This window comes from Cariama cristata, unplaced genomic scaffold (genome assembly GCF_000690535.1).
Source record: "Cariama cristata isolate BGI_N322 unplaced genomic scaffold, ASM69053v1 scaffold1664, whole genome shotgun sequence".
In the NCBI taxonomy this organism is placed as follows: Eukaryota; Metazoa; Chordata; class Aves; order Cariamiformes; family Cariamidae; genus Cariama; species Cariama cristata.
The window spans coordinates 14,333-36,093 of record NW_009613289.1 but is presented as its reverse complement, the minus strand read 5'-3'; the positions used below and the strand labels follow the sequence as shown (position 1 = coordinate 36,093).

General features: G+C 42.5%; 1 protein-coding gene across 1 annotated transcript in view; it reads right to left on the bottom strand.

The window, feature by feature from the left end:
* LOC104160736 (potassium voltage-gated channel subfamily G member 2) overlaps positions 1 to 17,070 on the bottom strand; it is a 26,130-nt gene extending 9,060 nt beyond the window's left edge. The window contains exon 1 of the mRNA XM_009698947.1: positions 16,257 to 17,070. Within this exon, the coding sequence (XP_009697249.1) occupies positions 16,257 to 17,012 (756 nt within the window). The 5' untranslated portion in view covers positions 17,013 to 17,070. The remainder of the gene's footprint in view (positions 1 to 16,256) is intronic.
* Positions 17,071 to 21,761: the final 4,691 nt, after the last annotated feature.

The window sequence follows — 21,761 nt, the reverse complement described above, 5'->3', positions numbered from 1 at the left end:
GGCATTGGTTGACGAGAAGCTCACCATGACCTGGCAATGTGCACCTGCAGCCCAGAAAGCCAACCGTATCCTGCGCTGCATCAGAAGAAGTGTGACCAGCAGGTCAAGGGAGGGGATTCTGCCCCTCTGCTCCGCTCTGGTGAGACCCCCCCTGCAGTACTGCCTTCAGCTGTGGGGCCTCCAACACCAGAAGGACATGGACGTGTTGGAGCGAGTCCAGAGGAGGCCACAAAGATGATGCGAGGGGCTGGTGCACCTCTCCTGTGAAGCCAGGCTGAGAGAGTTGTGGTTGTTCAGGCTGGAGAAGAGAAGGCTCCGGGCAGACCTTAGAGCAGCCTTCCAGTACCTAAACGGGGCCTACAAAAAAGCTGGGGAGGGACTTTTTACAAGGGCATGGAGTGATAGGACAAGGGGCAATGGCTTTAAACTGGAAGAGGGAAGATTTAGATTAGATACTGGAAGAAATTCTTCACTGTGAGGGTGGTGAGGCAGTGGCACAGGTTGCCCAGAGAAGCTGTGGGTGCCCCATCCCTAGAAGCATTCAAGGCCAGGCTGGATGGGGCTTTGGGCAACCTGGTCTGGTGGAAGGTGTCTATGCCCATGGCAGGGGGGCTGGAACTAAATGGTCTTTAAGGTCCCTTTCCAACCAAACCACTCTGTGATTCTTTGAGGATACTTCTTAAGACTCTGCTCCATTCTCACTGTCTAGTAACACCCTCATGGACTAGTATTCCCTTTACTTTGTATTTCTTTGGTTTTCTCATGTTTGTAATCTGCTTCACTGCAGTAAGTACACACAGCTTCTCATAACCTGCGGTTTTCACTCTTGAAACAAGAGCCTTGACACCAATTCCTTCTTGCTTACCAAACACACAACACGCAAAACAACCAACACTTGTATTTGGAGCTAGCTGATAGGTCCCAACATATAAGTGAAAGATTCAACTTGTTCAAGAACCACCCATGTTTAACAAGGATGATTCGAACTGGAATGAGTTGGAAGAGTAAGCCAAGGTTACTTGGATGGCTAATGAAATGGAAAACCTATCTTAAAAACAGACAATTAAATGCATTTGACTTGTTTACCACCATCAAATGAAGGCAGAAAAGAGACATGTTTGCTGTCTATAAATATAGCAAGGGCATAAAGAGAAGCACTATTTAATGGCATGGTCAAATGTTTTCATTCAGGTCTATCTGGACCCGCTGAAAGTACTGCTACCTCCATCTACTACCTGTCTGTTTGAAATCCACAGCTCAGCCCACAGAATGGGACATACGATTCCTTAATCCTCTTCAGTGCAAAGTCAAACAGGGTAACTCACCAGTTGGTTATGCTACAACAGTTGACTTTTTGTTCAGGAGTGGCTGGGAAGGGCAACACCATCAGCTAAGTAAAGGCAACCAACAAGTGAGGTAGGAGCGGGAAGGAAAGGGACCTCACGTGCTCAGTTTGCACTAGCTATTTGCAAAGAGAATCCATCACTCACTGAAAGGACGGTGTTGGCAAAAGAACAAATAGCTACACCAACTTTCAGAATCTGGACTCCAGCAACACATGAGGTTCCAAAAGATTCCCCCTTGCAATAACATATACGATGAAGCTTCTCAGTTTCTGGAAATGGTGGTGTGATCTGCTACCCACGCCAACAGGGGTCTGCACCCACCTCAGAGAACCCTTCCAAGTCCTACCTGCCCATAATGTTCAACTAGCAAAGGAAATTATATGCTTCATGCTGCTGGAGCTGGGCCTCGGGGGGTCTGAGATCCCCACCTGGCTTGTCCACAGCTTTCGTCTGTGCATATGTGTAAGACATAAGTAGGCTATTAATAATATTTAGATAATTACAACCTATACATACAAGAATAGGTTTACTGCCATTTGTTTGAACAAATATTCTGAGTCAAAACACTGCTGTTGTATCTGGGGTCTGCTTGGGCAATGTTACAACCTCCCAGTGCCATTTGGAAATGGTTTGAAGACAAATAGCTACACAAGAAGACATGGGTCCATGAGAAGAAGGTATTATATTTGAAACTCAGCAACTCCCATGGCATTCAAGGCAGGATTTCACAGGCCACTGCCCACATGGCTTGCTTTCTGGCAGCTTTGCGCTGTTGTATCTGGGGTCTGCTTGGGCAATGTTACAACCTCCCAGTGCCATTTGGAAATGGTTTGAAGACAAATAGCTACACAAGAAGACATGGGTCCATGAGAAGAAGGTATTATATTTGAAACTCAGCAACTCCCATGGCATTCAAGGCAGGATTTCACAGGCCACTGCCCACATGGCTTGCTTTCTGGCAGCTTTGCCCTGCAGCAGACTCTCTCTGTGGGAAACACCCACAGGTGACACAGCTGTCCAGGTGTGTCCATGGTTCCCACATGTGCTTGGACCAGGCACAACCTGCACAGCCTGACCTCAGGGGACTGCTCAGAACAGAGGATTGATTTATCAGAGTCACTGCGACGGACAGAGGCAGTAACGCAGAAAAAAGAATGATCATTTCACCAAGCAATGGTGTCCTCCAAAGAACAGCTTCACTCGAGAAACACTGACGTTCTTAGTGTTTCTGAGTAAAAATTACCCCAGAATTTTCTATTTCCAGAAAGTTTTTCTTGGTTTTGGCCCACTTTTTCACTGAAATTGAAAGTAAAAAAAAAAAAAAGAGAGAATAATTAAGCACCAGAAGTCTCCTTGCTGGCAAGTGTCCCCCTCTCCCCCTGATTTCACATGAACTAGAAATCTTCCTCCTCAGCCCACTCTCTTTTCCAGCTCTGATAGAAGCATCATATCCCCTGAGGCTTGGAAACTACAATGCTTTTTTAAAAAACGCATTCTCTGTAAACCTAAGCAGATGCTTAATCCTGAGCTTTCACGTGAAGAAGCTTGGTTACCTTGCAAATTAGCAAATCTCCTGATTTCTGGAGAATAATCCTAGCTTGCATTTTCTATCCTAGCGCTCTGAAAACAAGACAGACGCCATTCTTGCTTGAAAAACTTGAGCAATGGCACTTGGCACTTACAGCACACCTGCTTCTCATAAACACGGCAGGACTGCAAAAATAAAGACGGGAGTTATCTCCCGTAAGTGGCATCATAAATCAAAACACTGCAGAAGCAGACCAGGGCTGAGTCCTCGCCAAGGGCACTTAAGTGCAGTTTGAACAGTTTCCCCAAGGAATAACAACACCTAGTCTCAATGCTTCTGAAAGGACCAGCCTAAGAAAGACAGGGTTGTCTTACAAAGCAGTGGCATCCTCTTTTCACAGAATCACAGACTCAATGAGGTTGGAAGAGACCTCTGGGATTGTCAAGTCCAACCTTTGCCCTAACACCACCATGTCAACTAGACCATGGCACTAAGGGCCACGTCCAGTCTTTTCTTAAACACCTCCAGGGATGGGGACTCCACCACCTCCCTGGGTAGCCCATTCCAACGCCTAACGACCCTTTCTGTGAAGAAATGCCTCCTAATTTCTAGCCTGAACTTCCCCTGGGGCAGTTTCAGGCTATGCCCTCTTGTCCTGTCACTGGTTACTTGGGAGAAGAGACCGACCCCCACATGGCTACACCCTCCTTTCAGGTCCTCGTAGACAGCGATCAGGTCTCCCCTCAGCCTCCTCTTCTCCAGACCAAACACCCCCAGCTCCCTCAGCCACTCCCCACCAGACTTGTGCTCCTTCACCACCTTCGTTGCCCTTCTCTGGACTCACTCCAGCACCTCAAGGTCTTTCTTGTAGTGAGGGGCCCAGAACTGAACACAGCACTCGAGGTGCGGCCTCACCAGTGCTGAGTACAGGGGGACGATCACTGCCCTGGTCCTGCTGGCCATGCTATTCCTGATACAAGCCAGGATGCCATTGGCCTTCTTGGCCACCTTTTCTTCTTCTCCTCCTCAAGCCTGTCTCACGCTAAAAAAGGAACTCAGTCTTCTTGTCTCTCTCTCTCTTAAAAAGAACAACTGCTTGTTATCAGCATTTAAAAACGTATTTTCCCTCTTATTTCCCCCAGTTTTCCCCTTCTTTCAATCTCTGTTTTAGAAGCTGTTCTCCTCCTCCTGCCTCCCACTCATTGCTGGTTCTATTTTACTGACCCACATTAGTTTTACTGGTTCCCACAACCCTGTAACCTGCTATAAAAGTTGGAGGTGCCTGGTTTTTCTCTTGGAGGAGAGGAGGACAGAGTCAAGCTTACTCTTTTCCTCTTACATTTTTTTCCAAATGTGTTTTTCTCCCCCTCTCCTTTCCTTTATCCTATTATCTGAAAGCAAGTGAAGGATTTGTCTGTGTTGCCTGTGGGTAGATTTGCTCCCCTGCTGGTAGTGGCTCCATCGGGGCTGGCAGTCTGCTTCCACATTGCCCTTGCACAGAAATACTGTAAGCCGTACTCCTGCACTTGCAAAGTGGATGAATTTTTGCAAGGTGCATCTAACCACTGCCAAATGCTGCACTCTCATATTTTCTCTTTCTGCTGAAGGCAACGGTAACAGTGTTTTCTGTGACAGCAGTGCAGAATATAAGGACTGTATCACTTACCTTAAATTAGCCAAAATTTCTACTGGCTATGAAGGCAACTAGCTGTGGACTGGGAGCAAATATCCACAGAAAATAACCATTCAGTGCATGGACCTTTCTTGAAGGTGCTGCAATTTCTGTTCTGCCGTTCTCTATCCAGTGCAGCGTGTGCCAAGTTTCCAACACAGCTCAGGATGTATTGGATGGCTGGGACCTTCACACTATTCTCTGTATTTCCTATTTCTATTCAGGCTCAGAAAACGAGCTGGAGCGGAGGGAAAGGGAATGTGTGCACGCCTGCATGGGAAGGTGAGGGTACGAGGGCCCTGCCAGTGAATGGCAAGAGGGCTGGGCTCCCATGTGTCTTGGTGAACTGCCCATTCTGGCCGAGGCATCCTGCTCGTGAGTGACCCACAAGCTCAAGTCTGACCAGGACCTAATACTGGGAGACTACACCCCACCAGTAAGATGTCCCAGCCCCTGTAGCACCCTCTGCAAACACAGTCAGTGCTGGACAAGATATCTTGGTCAGGATGCTGCCTTCATGGGGCCAGACTCATGCCATGCCACTCCTCTTCAGAAAGCTTCCAAGCTTCTGAGGTTTTCTGGCTGCCCTTGCCTTTAATCACAATTATGAACTGCCACTGCTCATTTCATCTTACTGATGACTTCAGGTCCGAATATATACAAGGGCCAAGGCAGGCCCAGACGTATAGCATCCTTGCTGGCATCTCCTGCACGGGGGGACAACGCTCCTGCATCAGTGAGTCGACGATGGGACAGCAATTGCTCACCGAGCTGTAGGGCCAGAAGGGGCTCTTGAGGAGCAGAGGATTTCACCAAGTGGCTCATGAATCACATGCATGGTTTCAACTGAGCTAAGACATAATATTTAGAAGGACTGACTACATGAGATGTACTCAAGCATTTTGGCAAGATGGGCAAGCATTGGGCAAAGGCTGGATCCCAGAGGTCTTTTTCAACCTAATCGATTCTTGTGATTCTTCTGATCTCTAGATAAATGGTTTCCATTGTTAATGATCCACACTGTAATACACTTTGTTTAGAGCATGACTTTGTCTAGCTGCAGGTTCCAGTTACTGTTCACTGTTGTCCACAGACATTCTCTTACTCTGCTGTTTACTGCATTAAAAACTCTCCTAGTGTCTCACCAAAAAGCAGAATTTTCAGATTTTAAATAATTCTTTAAACTTTTTTTTTTTCAGCTTACCTGCTTAATGGATACCAGTCTGGACACAGTATCTCAAGTCTCATACTTTGCCACTTAACTAGCATATCAGATGGGAAATCGTGCAGAGCCAGTAGTTCACCAGCATCTCAAAATTTTTTTTGAGTCCTCACTTTCCAAAAGAGTCTTTTGTCCTGGGCTCTCTATGCTCTCTACACTTACAGGTTGCACTCTCTGCTGATGAACACGCAGTTACCTCCCCATGTTCAAACCGGTTCAGCTAACTGTGCCACATACTTCCAGTCCCTGACCAGCGTGTCAATTCTGTGCTACCTGTACATTTCATTTGCAATTGTTTTATATTTTCTTCCAAATCACCAGCAAACCACCTAAGTAGCTCTGGGCCAACACCAGGGACACTTGCATGCCCTTCTGTGTATGCTGTGACTGGATGATGATTTCTCATGTTAGTTTTCTGCTACTTTAAGATCTAAGAGAAATTTTAAAAATATTTAGTAAGGGAGGTAAGTTTTGGAAAAACGTCATTTTTATTAAGGAAGGATGTTGTGTGACACTAATTGAAATATCTTACAGAAGTATAAGTACCTACATCAGAAGTTATTTTTTTCAGAAAACTTCATAACCTCATACTAAGTTGACTAATGAGTGGTGTTCTACATAGACTAGAATTAATTATGCTGATGTCCTCAAAAACGTTGCCAATTGTACTCAGTACCATCTTTTTCATGGTTTTACTTGGAACTAATACCATGCTTAGCTTTAGAAAATCCAATAACCATACAGTTTTCTCCTGGTCCTTTCTTAAGCCTTTGTTAAAAACCTATTCCAAAAAAATGTTTTAACCTTTTTATTTTTTTTTTTCATTTGTATACTGCTCTTCTAACTTAATTTGTCTTGAATCTAAATGTCTCCATGGACACGGCAAAAAGTCCCCAATTTCAAAAACTTCTATATTTCATCTCAATCACCACATTTTAAACAATGAAAATGTAAGCATTTATAATGTTAAATGATTTAGTTCAATATTTCTAAGTGCTGTACACATGAATCAGCTCATTCCCTCAGCCTAGCTATATGAGGTCTAGCCAAAGGTAAATCTGGTTGCTTTCTTTCATTCCAAACCTCCAGAATTGATAGCAACAAATCCTGGAGCTCTGAGATGAAATTTCCAGATGATATCTTTATTACGAATAAATGAAAGATTCCCCTCTTTCAGAACACTAGGACAATACTCAATAAGCCCATAGAGCACAACCTCTCTTGCAAAAGGTAGTGGAGCAATCTATGGAGTGAAGAAGCTAACCTGTACTCTCAGGATATTACAGAGCAGGCTATACCGAGTAGCTGTAGTAATTTTACAAACATGACTGGAGGCCAAGCAACTATTATTGTGAGATTGCTTCAAAGACTCCCTGGATGATTTACCTGGAAGTCAGGAGAATAAACCCACAGGTAGGTATGTAGTTATGGCAGTGAAATCAGAGAAATATGAAAAGAAATTAAATATGGAACATATTTTGCTGGGTGAGCCACATTGCATCAAACATAAACCAGTTAACAACATGACAAAGTTATCAATGCTTTTATGGAAGAGTCTCAGCTGTTTACTTGTCACTAACGTTGTATTGCAGCATATTTCTACACTAGTTAAAAGAAGACCTGAGCTTGCTATTTATTCATGAGAAGATACCCCGTAGACTGAAAGAGTTCATTAGCACAGCATAAAGTTATTAACAAGTCAACAGGAATTTTATCTTATTCAACTCTTGCCTCATGCTCAAGCTAACAGTGCAGAGAAATACTCTCCATTTTTGACTTCTAAGCCTAAAACACTGGAGAGAGCCTCACGTGGTTCCCAAAGTCTGTATCGCAACCTACCATCCTCAAAATCTTCCAAGGCAGCTCCTTGTCCCATTAGGATTTCTCTCTTTACTTGGGAAAAGCAACTCGGAAGAAGACACTGCAGTGAGACCCAAAGTTGGTAAGAGCCAGGCATGACTAGCTCAGGCGGTAACTTTGCCGAGATGGGGAATTCTGAGCAGAAGATCTGCAGGCTCACTGTGGGACTCCGCACAAACCTGTTCCACAGCGCCACGTCCTCACCTCCTCCAATCTAAAGGTAACTCTTAGTGAAAGAAAATACAACATTCCTCCTAACCCTCCTCCAACAGAGAAAGATTTTTCTTACTGGGACTGTGTTTCCTTGATCTTCTTTTGAAGGAGCTGCCACATCAAAACAACTAGACCTGCCTGCTAAAGTTTAAATAGCTTCAAGCAACCAGGAAGGCTGGATTTTTTTTTTTTCAGGGGAGAGAGGACTTCAGAAAGTAAGTTGTTTTTTTTTTGTCCTAGGAGCAGCAAGCAAGCCAAGGAGAAAAAATAGCAAGAGCTCTCCAAAAGTAGTCATGAGTAACAACTAGTTGTTATGCAGCACTCTGTCCACACAACCAATATCAAGAATAACCCATCATTCCTTCAGACTTTTTCTATTCATTAGCAGCTGAAAGTAGCCTTGCAAAGGGAAAGGACTATCTCTGAAAAGAGTTGGCAAAGCTGGTGCATGGTGCAGTATTTGGTCAGGGGGTTTCCAGGCAGCTGGCGTCTTGGGCAGTGGTGGGCAGAGCAGGCACAGTGGGCAGCGTTGTGCACCAGCGATGCCGAGGACTCACAGCCCCAAATGTGTTTCCCTAGTGTGTAAATACAGCAATCCTGAACTCGGTGAAATAAATGGATACCGAGATATGCTCTAACGCTAACAGCTGGATTTGAACAACCAGTAAAGGAAAGATTTAAATTCAGATCCACAAGGGAAAGATTAATACCTCTATTCTTTTACATTAAGGACTGTATCGTTCAGATGGTTCACAGACAAGCACAGTAAAATGATCAAAGGACATGATCACCACTTCTTGATATTTGCAAAGAACATTTTGCCATTAGCCTTATATTTGCAAATTCCACGGGAGTCAGATAAAAGATGCACACCACTCAAAAAACCCACACAATTCAACATTAAAGATTTAGATTGAGCAGTGCAGAGGTTCTCGACTCCTTGATTTTAAAGCTCTCTGTGTGACCCACAGAAGGAACATCACTTTTATCTTTCAAACCTCATCACTTTTAATGGCTTTCAGACAAACCTGACCTGTCTGAAAGGCAACATGCACAGCAAATTTCTCTGATCATCAGATAGCAGCTGGGAGACCAGACTGTGATGACTCAGACTTGCACTGTAGAACTTTGCAGCTACTCCTCAGTTTTGGACTCTAAGGATTATCATATAGTAATTGCACCTTGCATGAACTAAGTTGGTCTTACTTATGAAAAGAAAAAAAAATTCCTTGCTTAGAAACCTAGCTGCATCATGAGGAATGTGCCCACGTACACCTGAACAGCAGCGTAGATGTGATTTTTATTTCTGTTATGATGATGGTCATAGACATTGCGTTTAAGATTTTCTGTCCCAAAGCATTCACAATCTAAGTGCAGGACTACACAGAACAGGTGATGAAACTACAGGAGGCAGATTGAGCACATAAACAACAAAGCAAGCTTTTGCTTATTGCTGATGACTACAGCGGTGGGTAAAGGATGCTCTCAAAGCTTGTAATTTGGACTGCATGTTACCATTTTGATTTAACTACCATCTAAGCAGAAAGCCTACTTTTAAGCTTATGAAAGAAAAAAATAAGAAACACTTTACTTTTAGTTAAAATACAGCTCTGTAGTGCTGCAAGTCCTACATCCCTTAAGCAAGGGCATGGGAATGTGCAAGTGAACATGAATCTCATGTGTCTACACGAACTTCCTTGTGCACAATGTTGTAGAAAAGGCAGGTGACAATTGTTACTGAGTCATTTGGTCTTCCCCTGGCCTCCAGCCAGCTGTGGCCTGAACTGCCCATAGGAAACACAAAATGCAAACTAGCAATGTAGGAGACGAGTCCATCAGCAGATCAGTTCAGATGCCGTAACTGGTGATATTGTTACAGCTCACAGTTTTTGCATTTAAGCAGCAGAGCTGAGAATTCTCAGATGATCCCCAGGGAAATTAGTCCAATTCCTCAAGATTCTTTTTATAAAAAGTCACTCTCAGTGCCTATATACTATAAATAGCTATCTGTAATATCAGCAGGGAGATTTTTTGAAACACATGTTTTATGTTGACTGTGTTGTAATCTCTAGAACAGTTTATTCCACAAAGAAAGGAAAAACACAAGCTGCAATTTTATTAAAATTTTCATTCACGAAAACAAACCATCTATGCATCACATAAACATGTGACTCTAAGTTAAAATAAAGGTCTCAGTATCACATGCAGAAAAACAGCTGAACAGTCACAAAAGAGAGAAAGTGCTAAAAAGGAGGTCTCCAGTAATGAAAAGCTCCATTCCAGACCCTGAAGCAGAGTGCTATCTTAGGATAGAAAGCACCAACAATAACAACTGTTTTCCTCCTTTACATTACTTTTTGCTGAAATAAGTAAATGATTTAATGTAAAAATGACAGTTTTCCCCACCCAGAAGTACCTCAAACTGCAAGAGTTTTGAGACAAGATGATAACATTCATTCAACAAAATGCTTGGCATTTCTGACACACTGAGGCCCTGAATATTTCTATTTCTTCCTAATTAGCTATCTATTTAGATTACAAACCTAAATAAATCAATATTTATAACCACAGAATCACAGAATGGTTGAGGTTGGACAGGACCTCTGGAGGTCATCTGGTCCAGCCCCCTCCACCCGCTCAAACAGGGCCACCTGGTTGCCCAGGACCGTGTCCAGATGGCTTTTGAATATTTCCAAGGATGGAGATGCCACAACCACCCTGGGCAATCTGTGCCAGTGCTCAGTCACCCTCACAGTGAAAAAGTGTTTCCTAATGTTCAGAAGAAACCTCCTGTGTTTGTGCCCATTGCCTCTGGTCCTGTCACTGGGCACCACTGAAAAGAGCCTGGCTCTGTCCTCTTTCCACCCTCCCGTCAGATATTCATACACACTGATGAGACCCCCTGGGGCCTTCTCTCCTCCAGGCTAAACAGTCCCAGCTCTCTCAGACTTTCCTTGTATGTGAGATGCTCCAGTCCCTTCATCATCTTCATGGCCCTTCATTGGACTCTCTCCAGTACGCCCATATCTCTCTTTTCCTGGGGAGCCCAGAACTGGACACAGGACTCCAGGTATGGCATCACCAGTACTGAGCAGAGGGGAAGGCTCACCTCCCTCAACCTGCTGGCAATTCATTGCCTAATACAGCCCAGGATACCAGAAGCCACCTTTGCTACAAGGGCACGTTGCTGGCTCATGGTAAAACTTAGTGTCTACCAGGACCCCTCGGTCCTTTTCTGCCAAGCTCCTTTCCGGCTGGATGGCCCCCAGCATATACTGGTGTGTGGGGTTGTTCCTCACCAGGTGCAGGACTCTGTACTCTCCTTGCTGAGCTTCCTGAGGCTCCTGTCCACCCATTTCTCCAGCTTGTCGAGGTCATTAGGGATGGCAGCACGACGCCCTGGTCTATCAGTCACTTGTCCGTCTACGAAAAGCTGCTGAGTATTATTATACAAGACTCTCTTAACCTTGTCTGAACTTACTTTTGTGTGTACCATGTGAAATGAAATCTTTAGTCACAAGAGTGTTTAAAACTCGCATTCACAATTTTATCTATTCCCCATCCTCACCAGCGTGAAAGTTGAAGCACAGTGTGTAAATTAAGCTTAGAAGGTTAAATAGTTTCAGGCTTCTTTATGAGCTATTATTAACTTCATTATTTATGAGTCTCTTTGTTGTAATGTTCTTCAGCTGAAGGTTATTGAACTGTAACTTCCTATCACAGCATCTTTAATTAGACCAGCTTTTCCCAATCCGTTAGAAAGCACGGTGAAGAAGGAAGTCCTCTCTGATCGTCTTCTGTTTTACACTGTGGTACTACAAATGATTGAGCTCAGTGGGACTCAGGCCTATAAATGCTTTTGTGAATCAGGACAAAATGTTTTATCTTAATCTCTGAGTTCACCACCTTTTTCCTGTGATGAGGAAGACTGTTTAACAAAAGAAAGATGCTTTCTCCTTCAGATAGAAATGGTCGACATTTCTGTTTTCACGAAGAAAAAAATGAAGAGTCTAGTATGATGAGCATCTAGTTTTCAGTTGAATCTCTCAATGCCTTTTGGTTGTTCAGCTCTTACTGTGTTTTACATTACATTTACATTGCAGCTTTCGGTGTAATGTATCCCCAACTGGTTTAAGACTCCTGTGATGTATTAGCTGCTTTCCTTGAGTCACTCAATGTCTGTCATTTGTTTAGAGAGTTGAGAAGCCCACTTAAAGGTATCATATGCCTAAAATGCCTTAAGGATACTCTATGCCTCTGGCTATTTTTATGTCTTGAACGTCATTTTTGTGGCGGTCTTGAAAGAACTCAGTGCCTGAGGGCTCCTGCTACAATTTTGTCTCAGCAGCGTTTTGCCTTAAGAGAGGACTTTTCACCATTAAATCTAATCTTGCATAGGAATCTCCCATTCTGAAAATTTTCAAATTAAAAATTAATTATTGCTTTGTTACTTTACATGGAAGAACCTGAACTCTCTTCACAGGTTTGTTTCCTTTATACATTTGAAGCGTTCCTTTCCTCAAATTTCCAGAAGCAGCTATTATGCGTATTACTGAATTGGTGAGTTTTATTTAATTTAATCAGTAAATAAAAGTTAAATGAGAAAAAAAATTGACAAGATAAAATGTATGTCCTAGTTCGGTAAGTAAAAAGTAGTTTAGGATCTGATTCTGTTAGCTTTATTGATAACTGTGCAGCATCCAAAACACATGCTACTACTTCCAAAAAAGAGTAATGCTTGAGATGAATCAGGATGACCATTAGTAAGAACAAGACAGCTACAGTACACGGGAACATGATCCTTCCCACTCTTGCTAAATCACCAGGCGTTGCTGCTGTCATCTAGAACATCTGGAGCAGTTAATAAAGTTACCCAAATGTACAATTGATTATTCTTCTGTATTTTAAAAGAGACAGGCAGACACCTAAAATAATTTCCTCACCCACTTGGTGATTGCTTCTAGCTTTTAAGGTCTCACGCTTACATCTGTGTGACATCACTTATACCTCTGCAGGACATCACTGGGTGTAATAGCTGGTTCATTCAGATGACATTAAAGGATCGGGGTATGAAAAATTGCTCTCCAGCATGTGTTTTTTTCATGATTGGTTTCTCCTTCTTTCCCTGAAGCAGTAACAGGATGGAGAGGCGGCACATAAAGCTTTTGTTTTCTGGAAAATGCCAGCTCAAGGCATTGTGGTCAAAAGACCACGACTTGTTAGCCAGAGTAGCTATGATAGCTCTGGCATAGAACCCTAACAACAGTAATGCCAGCCAGAGAGCCAGGAAAATGTACACATCGAGTACAGTGCGTCCCTGAAATAATATTTACTGTTTATTTGTTCCTTAGCCAGGAGGGATGCACATACATTTTCTGCTTATTAGGAGACTGCAAAACCAGACCAAAGAGCTATCCCTGGGCATGAATTTTAAACTAGGTACTAGGGATGCAGCTCAGGATGATTAACATGACTTTGAATTCAGATAAACTCTCTTCTCTCCACACCTGTGATTTGATGAGCTGCATCAGCTTGCTAAGCCACGTACAGATGACACGCAAGGAGTTTGCAGCCTAGGTCTCTGATCCTACAAGTAATTCCATGTGGGCAGATGCCTGACTCCTTGCCCAGTCTTACTGAGGCTGAAAAGATCTAGATGGGTATTTACATCCATTTGTGTTGGACCAAAATCAGTCACTCTGGCATGACTAATTACAACTCAAATAGAGGGTTGATTGAGTAGCAGGTGAGGAACATTGGGGATGAACTAAGCTATGGAAGAAATGATCCTTCACCTGTCCCCTGCGCTAGAGAAGCACCTTTATCTCAAACAAAATAATCATTTCCACACTATCCCATAGACCTTCCCTGTGCAAAGGACAGAACAAAGCCTATTTGCAGGAGTTCTGTGCTTTTAGAATTCAAGGGCACAAAAAACCCGTAAGATCATTTATTCTGATCTCCTCTGTATTGCAAGCATTTCACTTTTGTATCTTGAACTGAAATCAGTAATTTACTTTTAATTGAAGTAGAGTGTGTTTAGCTGAAGGCTACCTTCCAGAAGGGCACTGAGCTTTGAACTGAAAACATCAAAATATACAAAATCCACTAATTCTGCCCCAGTAATTAATCACCGTGGTATTAAATACTGGCACCTAGTTTCCCATAGAAATCTGTCAGGATTCAGCTTTTAACCGTGCATCCTCTCCCTGCTTAATTTAAAGGTCTTTTAGATGATACAGTTCTTCTCCCTTCATAAAAAACACTTATTTGCTTAATCTGCTCATCTTCCTTTCAATAATCCAAATAAACTGAAATGTTAATTGTATGGTATTTTCTCCAGGTGTCTAATATTGATAGTTTTTTTTCACCCTCCCCAATTTTTCAAAACACCATTTAAAAATATGATCATGAGAACTGACTGCAGTATTCTAGTGTCAGTCTCACCACTGCCGCATACAGGCACAAAATCATCTTCCACTTTCTCATCACTACTCCCCAGCTTAGATATTCAAGGATCACATTAACCCTTCTGACTTTATGCTGCAATAGGAACTTACATTCAGTTGTTTGTACCCTAAATCCTATTTAGAATCTCGTTTGGGGAATCCGACTCTCTGCTTTTGCAAAAGCAAGTCTGCATTCATCTTTATAGTACAATTATGCATTTGACGATAAAAATGTGCTCCTTTTAACGGCCCCAGCTTACCAAGAAATTCAGGCTTCTCTCATATGCTTGCTCTATCCTCATTATTACCCTGCTCCACCTAACAAATATTATTAGCCTATTATTATGACTCCCTATTTATATTGAGATCATTAGTAAAAACACAAGATGCCTAAACTCTGGTAATTCTGAAGGCAATCGTTCAGCTCTCATTTAAACTCAGGAACATCTAAACACTAAATACATCTCAGCTTCCAAGAGTAAAATATCCCTTGTGCTTAAAATTCCAGCATACTGGCACACTGTTGGTTAATGACAGTAAAAGGCATGTGTTTTGGAAAGGATCTTTTAAAAAAATTATTAGGACAATATAGTTTTAACTAGTACCCAGATCTTAAAAAGCCTTTAAAACAAAGATCTTATAATAAATCAAATCTCAAACAACATCCCAAATGTTTTGTCTTTTTTTCCTGGCTGCTACTGAATGAATCTGATTCCAAATCAAACAAGTCAGGTGACATCTAACCTGAGCATACCTCACAAGCAAAGGCTGGGTTTAACTGCACGTGAGGTACTCTGTAAAATGCAGGGATGTCTCTGGAATTGCTGGACCCATTTTCCATCAGCATGCTTTTTATGTTCAACGCTACAAAAGAGTAAATGTCTCTTGCCAGGTAATGACCACTCTCTTTTCTGCTAGTGGCAGTGAGTGATGAGCCATTCCGCACCTGGTTGAGGGCACACAAGAAAGGTTCTGCTTTCAGGAGAGTTTCGCCTTCAGCTGAGAGACAGAACTTGACGGGGTGAAGTACTATCTTAGTAGCTGAAGTTCACAGTCACATTTAATGACCCTGGAGCTGGAAAATAAGCCCAAACGTTTAATGTCAAGCTTGCATTTGAGTAAAAATAAAGAGGCCATGAAGTCTTCCAGAAGTCCTCACCCTTCAAACCCCTTAGATTGCATTTCAGCACATATTTAATGAAAACGTGAATGTCCCCCTCTATTGATCTTCAGATGAGCGCTCATTGGCCTACACACAGCTAATCCTAGGAAACTCAACTGCTTGCACAAATAAGGGACTAAACTCTTAGGAAATTTGTTGAACTAAAGAATAAACAAAATATCCATATATATAATCAATATATACTTGATTTTCAAGGGCATGAAGCATTCACAGCTTATACTTGAGAATACTAAGCATGTGTGAAAATTGGGACATTTGCTTTGTTTCTGCTGTTACATTGCTGCCTCAGCTTCCCTGCCCTTTACCTCAGCTATAGCATGAAAATATTTCAGATGTGATTTTTACAGTAGGTTACTGAGAGTTCATTCAAAGTGGTATATTAAAGTAGCTTTAAGGAAAACTGTTAGCTCTTAACCTAACTTCAAAACACTAAGCCTCAAGCAATGCTGATTTTTATACTCACAATAGCTAGTTTGTCATCTGGTTAGAAAAGTCAGAAAACAAATCTGTTGGGTAAAGAAATGGATGTCAGAAAATAAATCTGTTGGGTAAAGCTGTCTGCTGGTGTGAACTGGCAAAGCTGTGCTGGCAAGGCAGAGTTTGGCCCAATCTTCCCTCAATATTAAGTGACATCATGCTTTCTGTGCTCTACCCCAGCCAGCCCTCCACATCATAAATACTGAATGCAATACCTGCATGATTGCTGGAGGCACTTTGCCCGTCACCTTCCCTGAGGAGACAACAACGCAAAACATGCTTTACTCTGAGAAAAGCTGCACTCACCCGATCTTCTTCTTCTCTGACATCTGGCATGGTGCTGATGCAGAGGCTGACTGCAGTGATCGCAACAAAAGAGACTGAAATACAAGCAAAGATCTTTCCTGGGATCCCTGAATGGGGGTTCTCCACCATATCCCTGAGCTTTCGCATGCACAAACTCAATCGGCTACTGTCCTGGAAGGCACATTGCGTAGTTTCACTAAATACCATCTCCCCTTCATACAGCCTGGCCTCAGCTGCCTCCTCCTCTCTCTGTCGCAATCTCTTTTTACAGCACCACTCCAAGTGGTCCTCTTCTATTCCCCAGTACACAAGCTCCTCCTGAAAAGAAAGAGCGCACATCTCCCTGAGAAGCCTCAGCTTCCCAGCTGTCAGGAAAGTCATGATCGTCCTGAAGGCACTAGGATTACGGTCAAAAAAAAATTCATTGCAGCTAACATCATAATCATCGCAGATGTTCAAGATCTCATCATAATTGTTGCAAGATTTTAGCTTCCCAAGCCTGGTCAAGGGGCAGTTCTCCAAGGTGGTCCATGGAATTTTGTATTTAATACCACCTACGTTGATGATCACAAACCTGGTCCGGTCATCCAGGTGGGCTAAGCAGCACAAGTCTTCTCCAGGGTGCAGAAGTTTGGCCTTTTTGTAGAAGAATCCTTTCTTGGTTTGCACTTCGCACAGGTTTTCCAAGTTATTGAAGGAGTAGGAGCTGAACTCAGGATCTGCATTCCCAGTGAGCAATGCCATTTCGTGATACATTTGTTGAGTCCATAGGGAGGTCGAGGCTACTCAAACAAACACATCTGGAGCTTGACTGGAGAGTCAATCTGTAAAACAGAATTTTAAAATTACAATAAATTTAGGGCGTTGCTAGATGAAAAGCAATCCTATCCTCTCAATCCCAAGAAACTTCATGGCATTATTTTTTCCCCTATTATTTTAGGACTATCTTTGCTTGATAGTTGCTTGGGGGAAGAACTTAAACTGCAATATGGTCAGAAACCATGCTGATATTTCCAGAGGGTTTAGTCAGTGAATGAATGGAAACAAAACCAGTGTATTATCATTTTCAGAAATTCCTTTCCTAGAGGTTTGGGCTATATCCTGGACATCAACGGATACTGGAAGTGAAAATGGGTCTTTTGCATAAATGGCAATTTACATTTTAGCAACTTAATAAAGAAACTTAGTTGCAAATAGTTTTTTTGATTATTTTGGCCCATCTACATAATGTTTCTATTACAAAACGCCTATAGTGCAAGGATAAAATGGATACCTATAGTCCAGTCAGAAATGTGATTGCAGAAATGTTGGTAATTCCCAATTTAAACTCACCAAGCTTAGGCACCAACAGCAAAGAATATGTGGGAGCTGAGAATCCAGCCTGCAGCCAGCACCCAGGCAGGTTTGGGTGCTTGAGTACCAAGTGTGTGCTACCGAGATTCATTTGCCACTGGTACCCCAACTAACTGGATTAAAGCTATATTTGGCATATCTACCTGAAGAGCCCCACTTCTAAAAGGCAGAAAAGCTTTTGTTCTTGGGCTGGGGTGCCTGCGGTCCAGGCCAGTGACATCTGCCGCAGGGAGATGGGCATCCTAGGTCTGAGTGGAGACCAGAGCTTGCCCAGGACCCTGGAGTTGCTGGAGGCTCTGCTGCGGTTTTGACAGAGGGAGGTGGACAAGGTGCCCAGCAGCCTGGCACCAGCTCCGAAAAGGGGAGACTGAACCTAACAACGAAGCAGAGCCGGACGCGAGCCGCTTGCTGCTCTTACTTCTGGATAATGCAGAACCCAACCGGTCATATTTAGCAGGAATTATGCACTTTATGCATAATTCCAGGATTTAATCTGTGCCTTCTGCTTACCCCTCTGTTACTACATCACAATCCACAGAGCTCCTGAAGACATTTTTTCACCTGCCACATTGCTTCCTCACTTTCTCTAGAGCTCTCCACCCAGGTTTTCCAAAGCTGTCTCTCCAAAGAGTGTGACTAATGTAATTGCATTAGTGAATCACCCAAAACTTCCTGAATTGCTCAAATATGAAGTGGGAAACAAGAAACTGGTATAGGACTGTTGGGACTCCACACAAAAGACCTCAACTGAGAATGGATGTAGTGATGGGGAACAATCTTAAGCAGGGGATGTAGAAACCTTACAAGTTGACAAAAGACTGGAGAAAAAGCTGAGTTGCGAAGGATAGTTTGACGTTATTGATGACAGGACGGTAATCATGAGGCAGTAACTCCATAATCTGTAAGAAACATTTTTCAATTCTCTTTGCATCTCATGCCTCAGCCTGGAGAGAACACTGAACAAGTGGGTGCTAGAAAAAACTGGAGAGTACAGATATTCAAACACATTCCCAGAGCAACACCTTCCTTTATCCATAATCAACTCACTAACTCTTTACTCATTAGACTTAGTCAAAACAATCTTCAACAGAAAGTGCCAAATACTTGCTACTCACAGCCCTGAGTCACCCTCTAAATATTCTTACCTACTACACTCAAACAACCGAATCACACCAATAGCACTGGCACTCCTGCTTCAACATTTCTGTGAGGATTCAGCCACTGAATTTTAGAAAGGTATTTATGTTGAATATTTGTAAAAAGTCAGAGAAAGGCTGGTTTACATACAAAAAACCTAAAGTCACCTAAAGATACTTTCTGGCAATGTGAAAATTTCAGAAGAACTAACGATTCCAAAATCTCTCTAAATCCACTTTGGGCAAAAAATTTGTTTAAACATCTGTTTATACGGCGCAACATGAAGAACAGCGAAAAGCTCCTTTGTCTGGCTAAGGGCCAGTAAAGGGTAAGAGGCAGCAACATGCGTTCTGAGAAATGGGTGCTTTTACAACACAGGCTTGAGTGCAGCTGGGATTGCAAATACCATTACTGTCACAACGAAAGCGCACTGTCAGCACGGCATATGCTCTAAGGATTTAGTCTCTTGTTGCTTTTTGTTGGTAAGATAAAATATTCACTGCCACTACTCAGGGCACTGCACTTTTGTTTTCATGCCTCACTTGTTACGCAAGTCAACATATAAAAAGTAGTTTACATTGTTTAGACATCAAGGCCAGGATTTGCTTTTCTCCTCTCCCCTGCGTAGCAGGTTGTTGCATAAAGGGGCCAGATACATTTCACAGAATTATTTTTAATCTAATCTTACATGCGCTTCTTCCTCCTTTCAAGAAGCAGCTAACTCAACATGAAAATCTGTAAGCATGTTGTTTATTACAAGACCTCTGAATTACAGAGGGCTAGTCTTTCATTTTGTGAGTATAAAATGATGTAGATTAAGCGTAAAGCTTAAGGAAGCAGCTATTCATTTTTTTCGTATCATCAGTGGATAAACAGCAAGAGATAACAGAAGTCGTTACAGATAGTATTGCCTGTGGTTTAACAGGTTGATTCTGGAAAGTACTGGTTGCATCATTTAGTTACTAAAGTGAATTTTCTGACCTCACACTTCAAGATCCCAGAATCTATAATAGTATATGTTATTAGTTGGCAGCATTTGTTTTGGAAATCTCAGCTAAAAAGATAAGCATGTGGAGAGAGTTGTTCGTATGATTCTCCTTGACACCTCTGTGAGACGGTTGCCCTAGACCAGGGCTCAGATGTCAGTGGAACAGCATGGAAAAGCTGTTTGTGCCACTTTAACTGTCCTACAGAAAAACAGAATACATCACTGTGGGCCCTCAATTTGGCATCTATCCTGAGAAGCAAAATAAGCCTGGAAGGTCTGTTTCTGATCTTATGTGCATGGAATGTATCATGACCTTCACTGAATATTAAACGATGTTTTGAAATTATGTGGCTCTTAAAATACTCCCTGCATGCCAAGGTTATCTAATGTATGCACATGCCTACAGCATCCCATTGAAGATTAACTTTAAAAGCCAATACTTCCAGAAATGATACTACATTATCATCCAGTTGGCATGTCTACCATTTAATCTGACACATGGGTTCAAGAAGAACTATTAAAACACAGTCTGTAATAAGCTCCCCATTGCAGGGACACAGGACAGAATTTGACTCTATATTTGTTGTTTGTCATTTTAAAATGCTGTGGGAGAAATGCTGTATAAATGTTTCAGTTTGATGATCATACGCAGGGTGGGTCATACATATTGTGGATTCTTTTCTTTTTTAAGCAGGGTCAAACAATTTTTATTCACTAAGTAGTACTTTCTTTGGCCATCTATGTATGCACATGTGTGTGTCTACACACATACACAAGTTCAGCCAAATTCTGTCAACAGCAGACAGTTAAAATACAGGTATTTCTCATCAAAGATTTTAAAGGTTAACTAAATGTCAGAAGCATACAACTGGTTCATACTCTCCTTTTTTTGTTGAATTATTTTCTCAATGGAGAGGGGGCTATTTCCCTGCTTACTGCCTTTTCACCTTGCCTGCTTTCATCACCGTTCGTCACACAAACATTCTTCATCATCCCGTTTTATCAGTATTGTTGCATCTAAGTCATATATGGTTTTGCATGTGACTCCACTCATCTCATTCTTATTCATCGCCTTGAATAAGAATGAAAAATGGGATGCAAAAGCATCCCTGCCAACAGGCTGGCCAGCCTGGTGAGGTGAGCTTTAAAATAGTGACAATGGGGAGGAAGCGGTGGAGCAAAGGATGCAGGGTGACATGGTCAGGAGAGGCCTCGAGATCAGTTGAGGGCTGAAGGGTGACCACACCAAGGGTATGCACAGAAATGAGGTTATGTCTACAGGAAAATGTCATGGGTAAAGCACTCATACCTCTTCTAGGAAATCATCATAACTAGGTGCCTCTGAAGTGTCTGTACACTAACACATGCAGTCAGGGGAGCAAACAAGAAGAATTCCGAGGTCTGTATGCAGTTGCACAGAGGAAACTGGTACTGTGAGGGTGGTCAAACACTGGAGCGGCACGCCAAGAGAGGTCGTGGAGTCTCCATTCTTGGGGATACTCAAAACCCATCTGGATACAGTCCTGAGTAACTTGAGCAGTGGGGGTTAAACTAGATGAACTTTGAAGGTCCCTTCCTACCTCAACTACTCTGTGATTTTGTGAACAGTCTATTTTTAACTGCTGCTGTAAGTTACAAAGTACTGAAGGTTTACGCTTGTACTAGGGTAGCAAGAGGCAGCCATGAGGCTTTTTAGTAATTAATGGTTTCAGATTTTCCTTGTGAAATGAAACACACATTGACAGAGAACTGGTTACTGGGTCATCATTTAAAGCCACAGACATGAAACATAGATTAGGGTGACCACAAGATGTTTTCTCTCAAGCCCAATGGGAGTTGAGTCAGTGAATCCATTCTGCAGTGCTCAGCCATTTCCAGTCAGAGATGTGCTGGAACCTGACATTGCTGCCTAGGATCAAACCAATTCCCACTTCTTACTGTGACGTGATTTATAACTTACAACACGCACAATTATTTTAATAGTAAAGCTTACACATGCACGTGACCATACATTTAGTGGCATTACA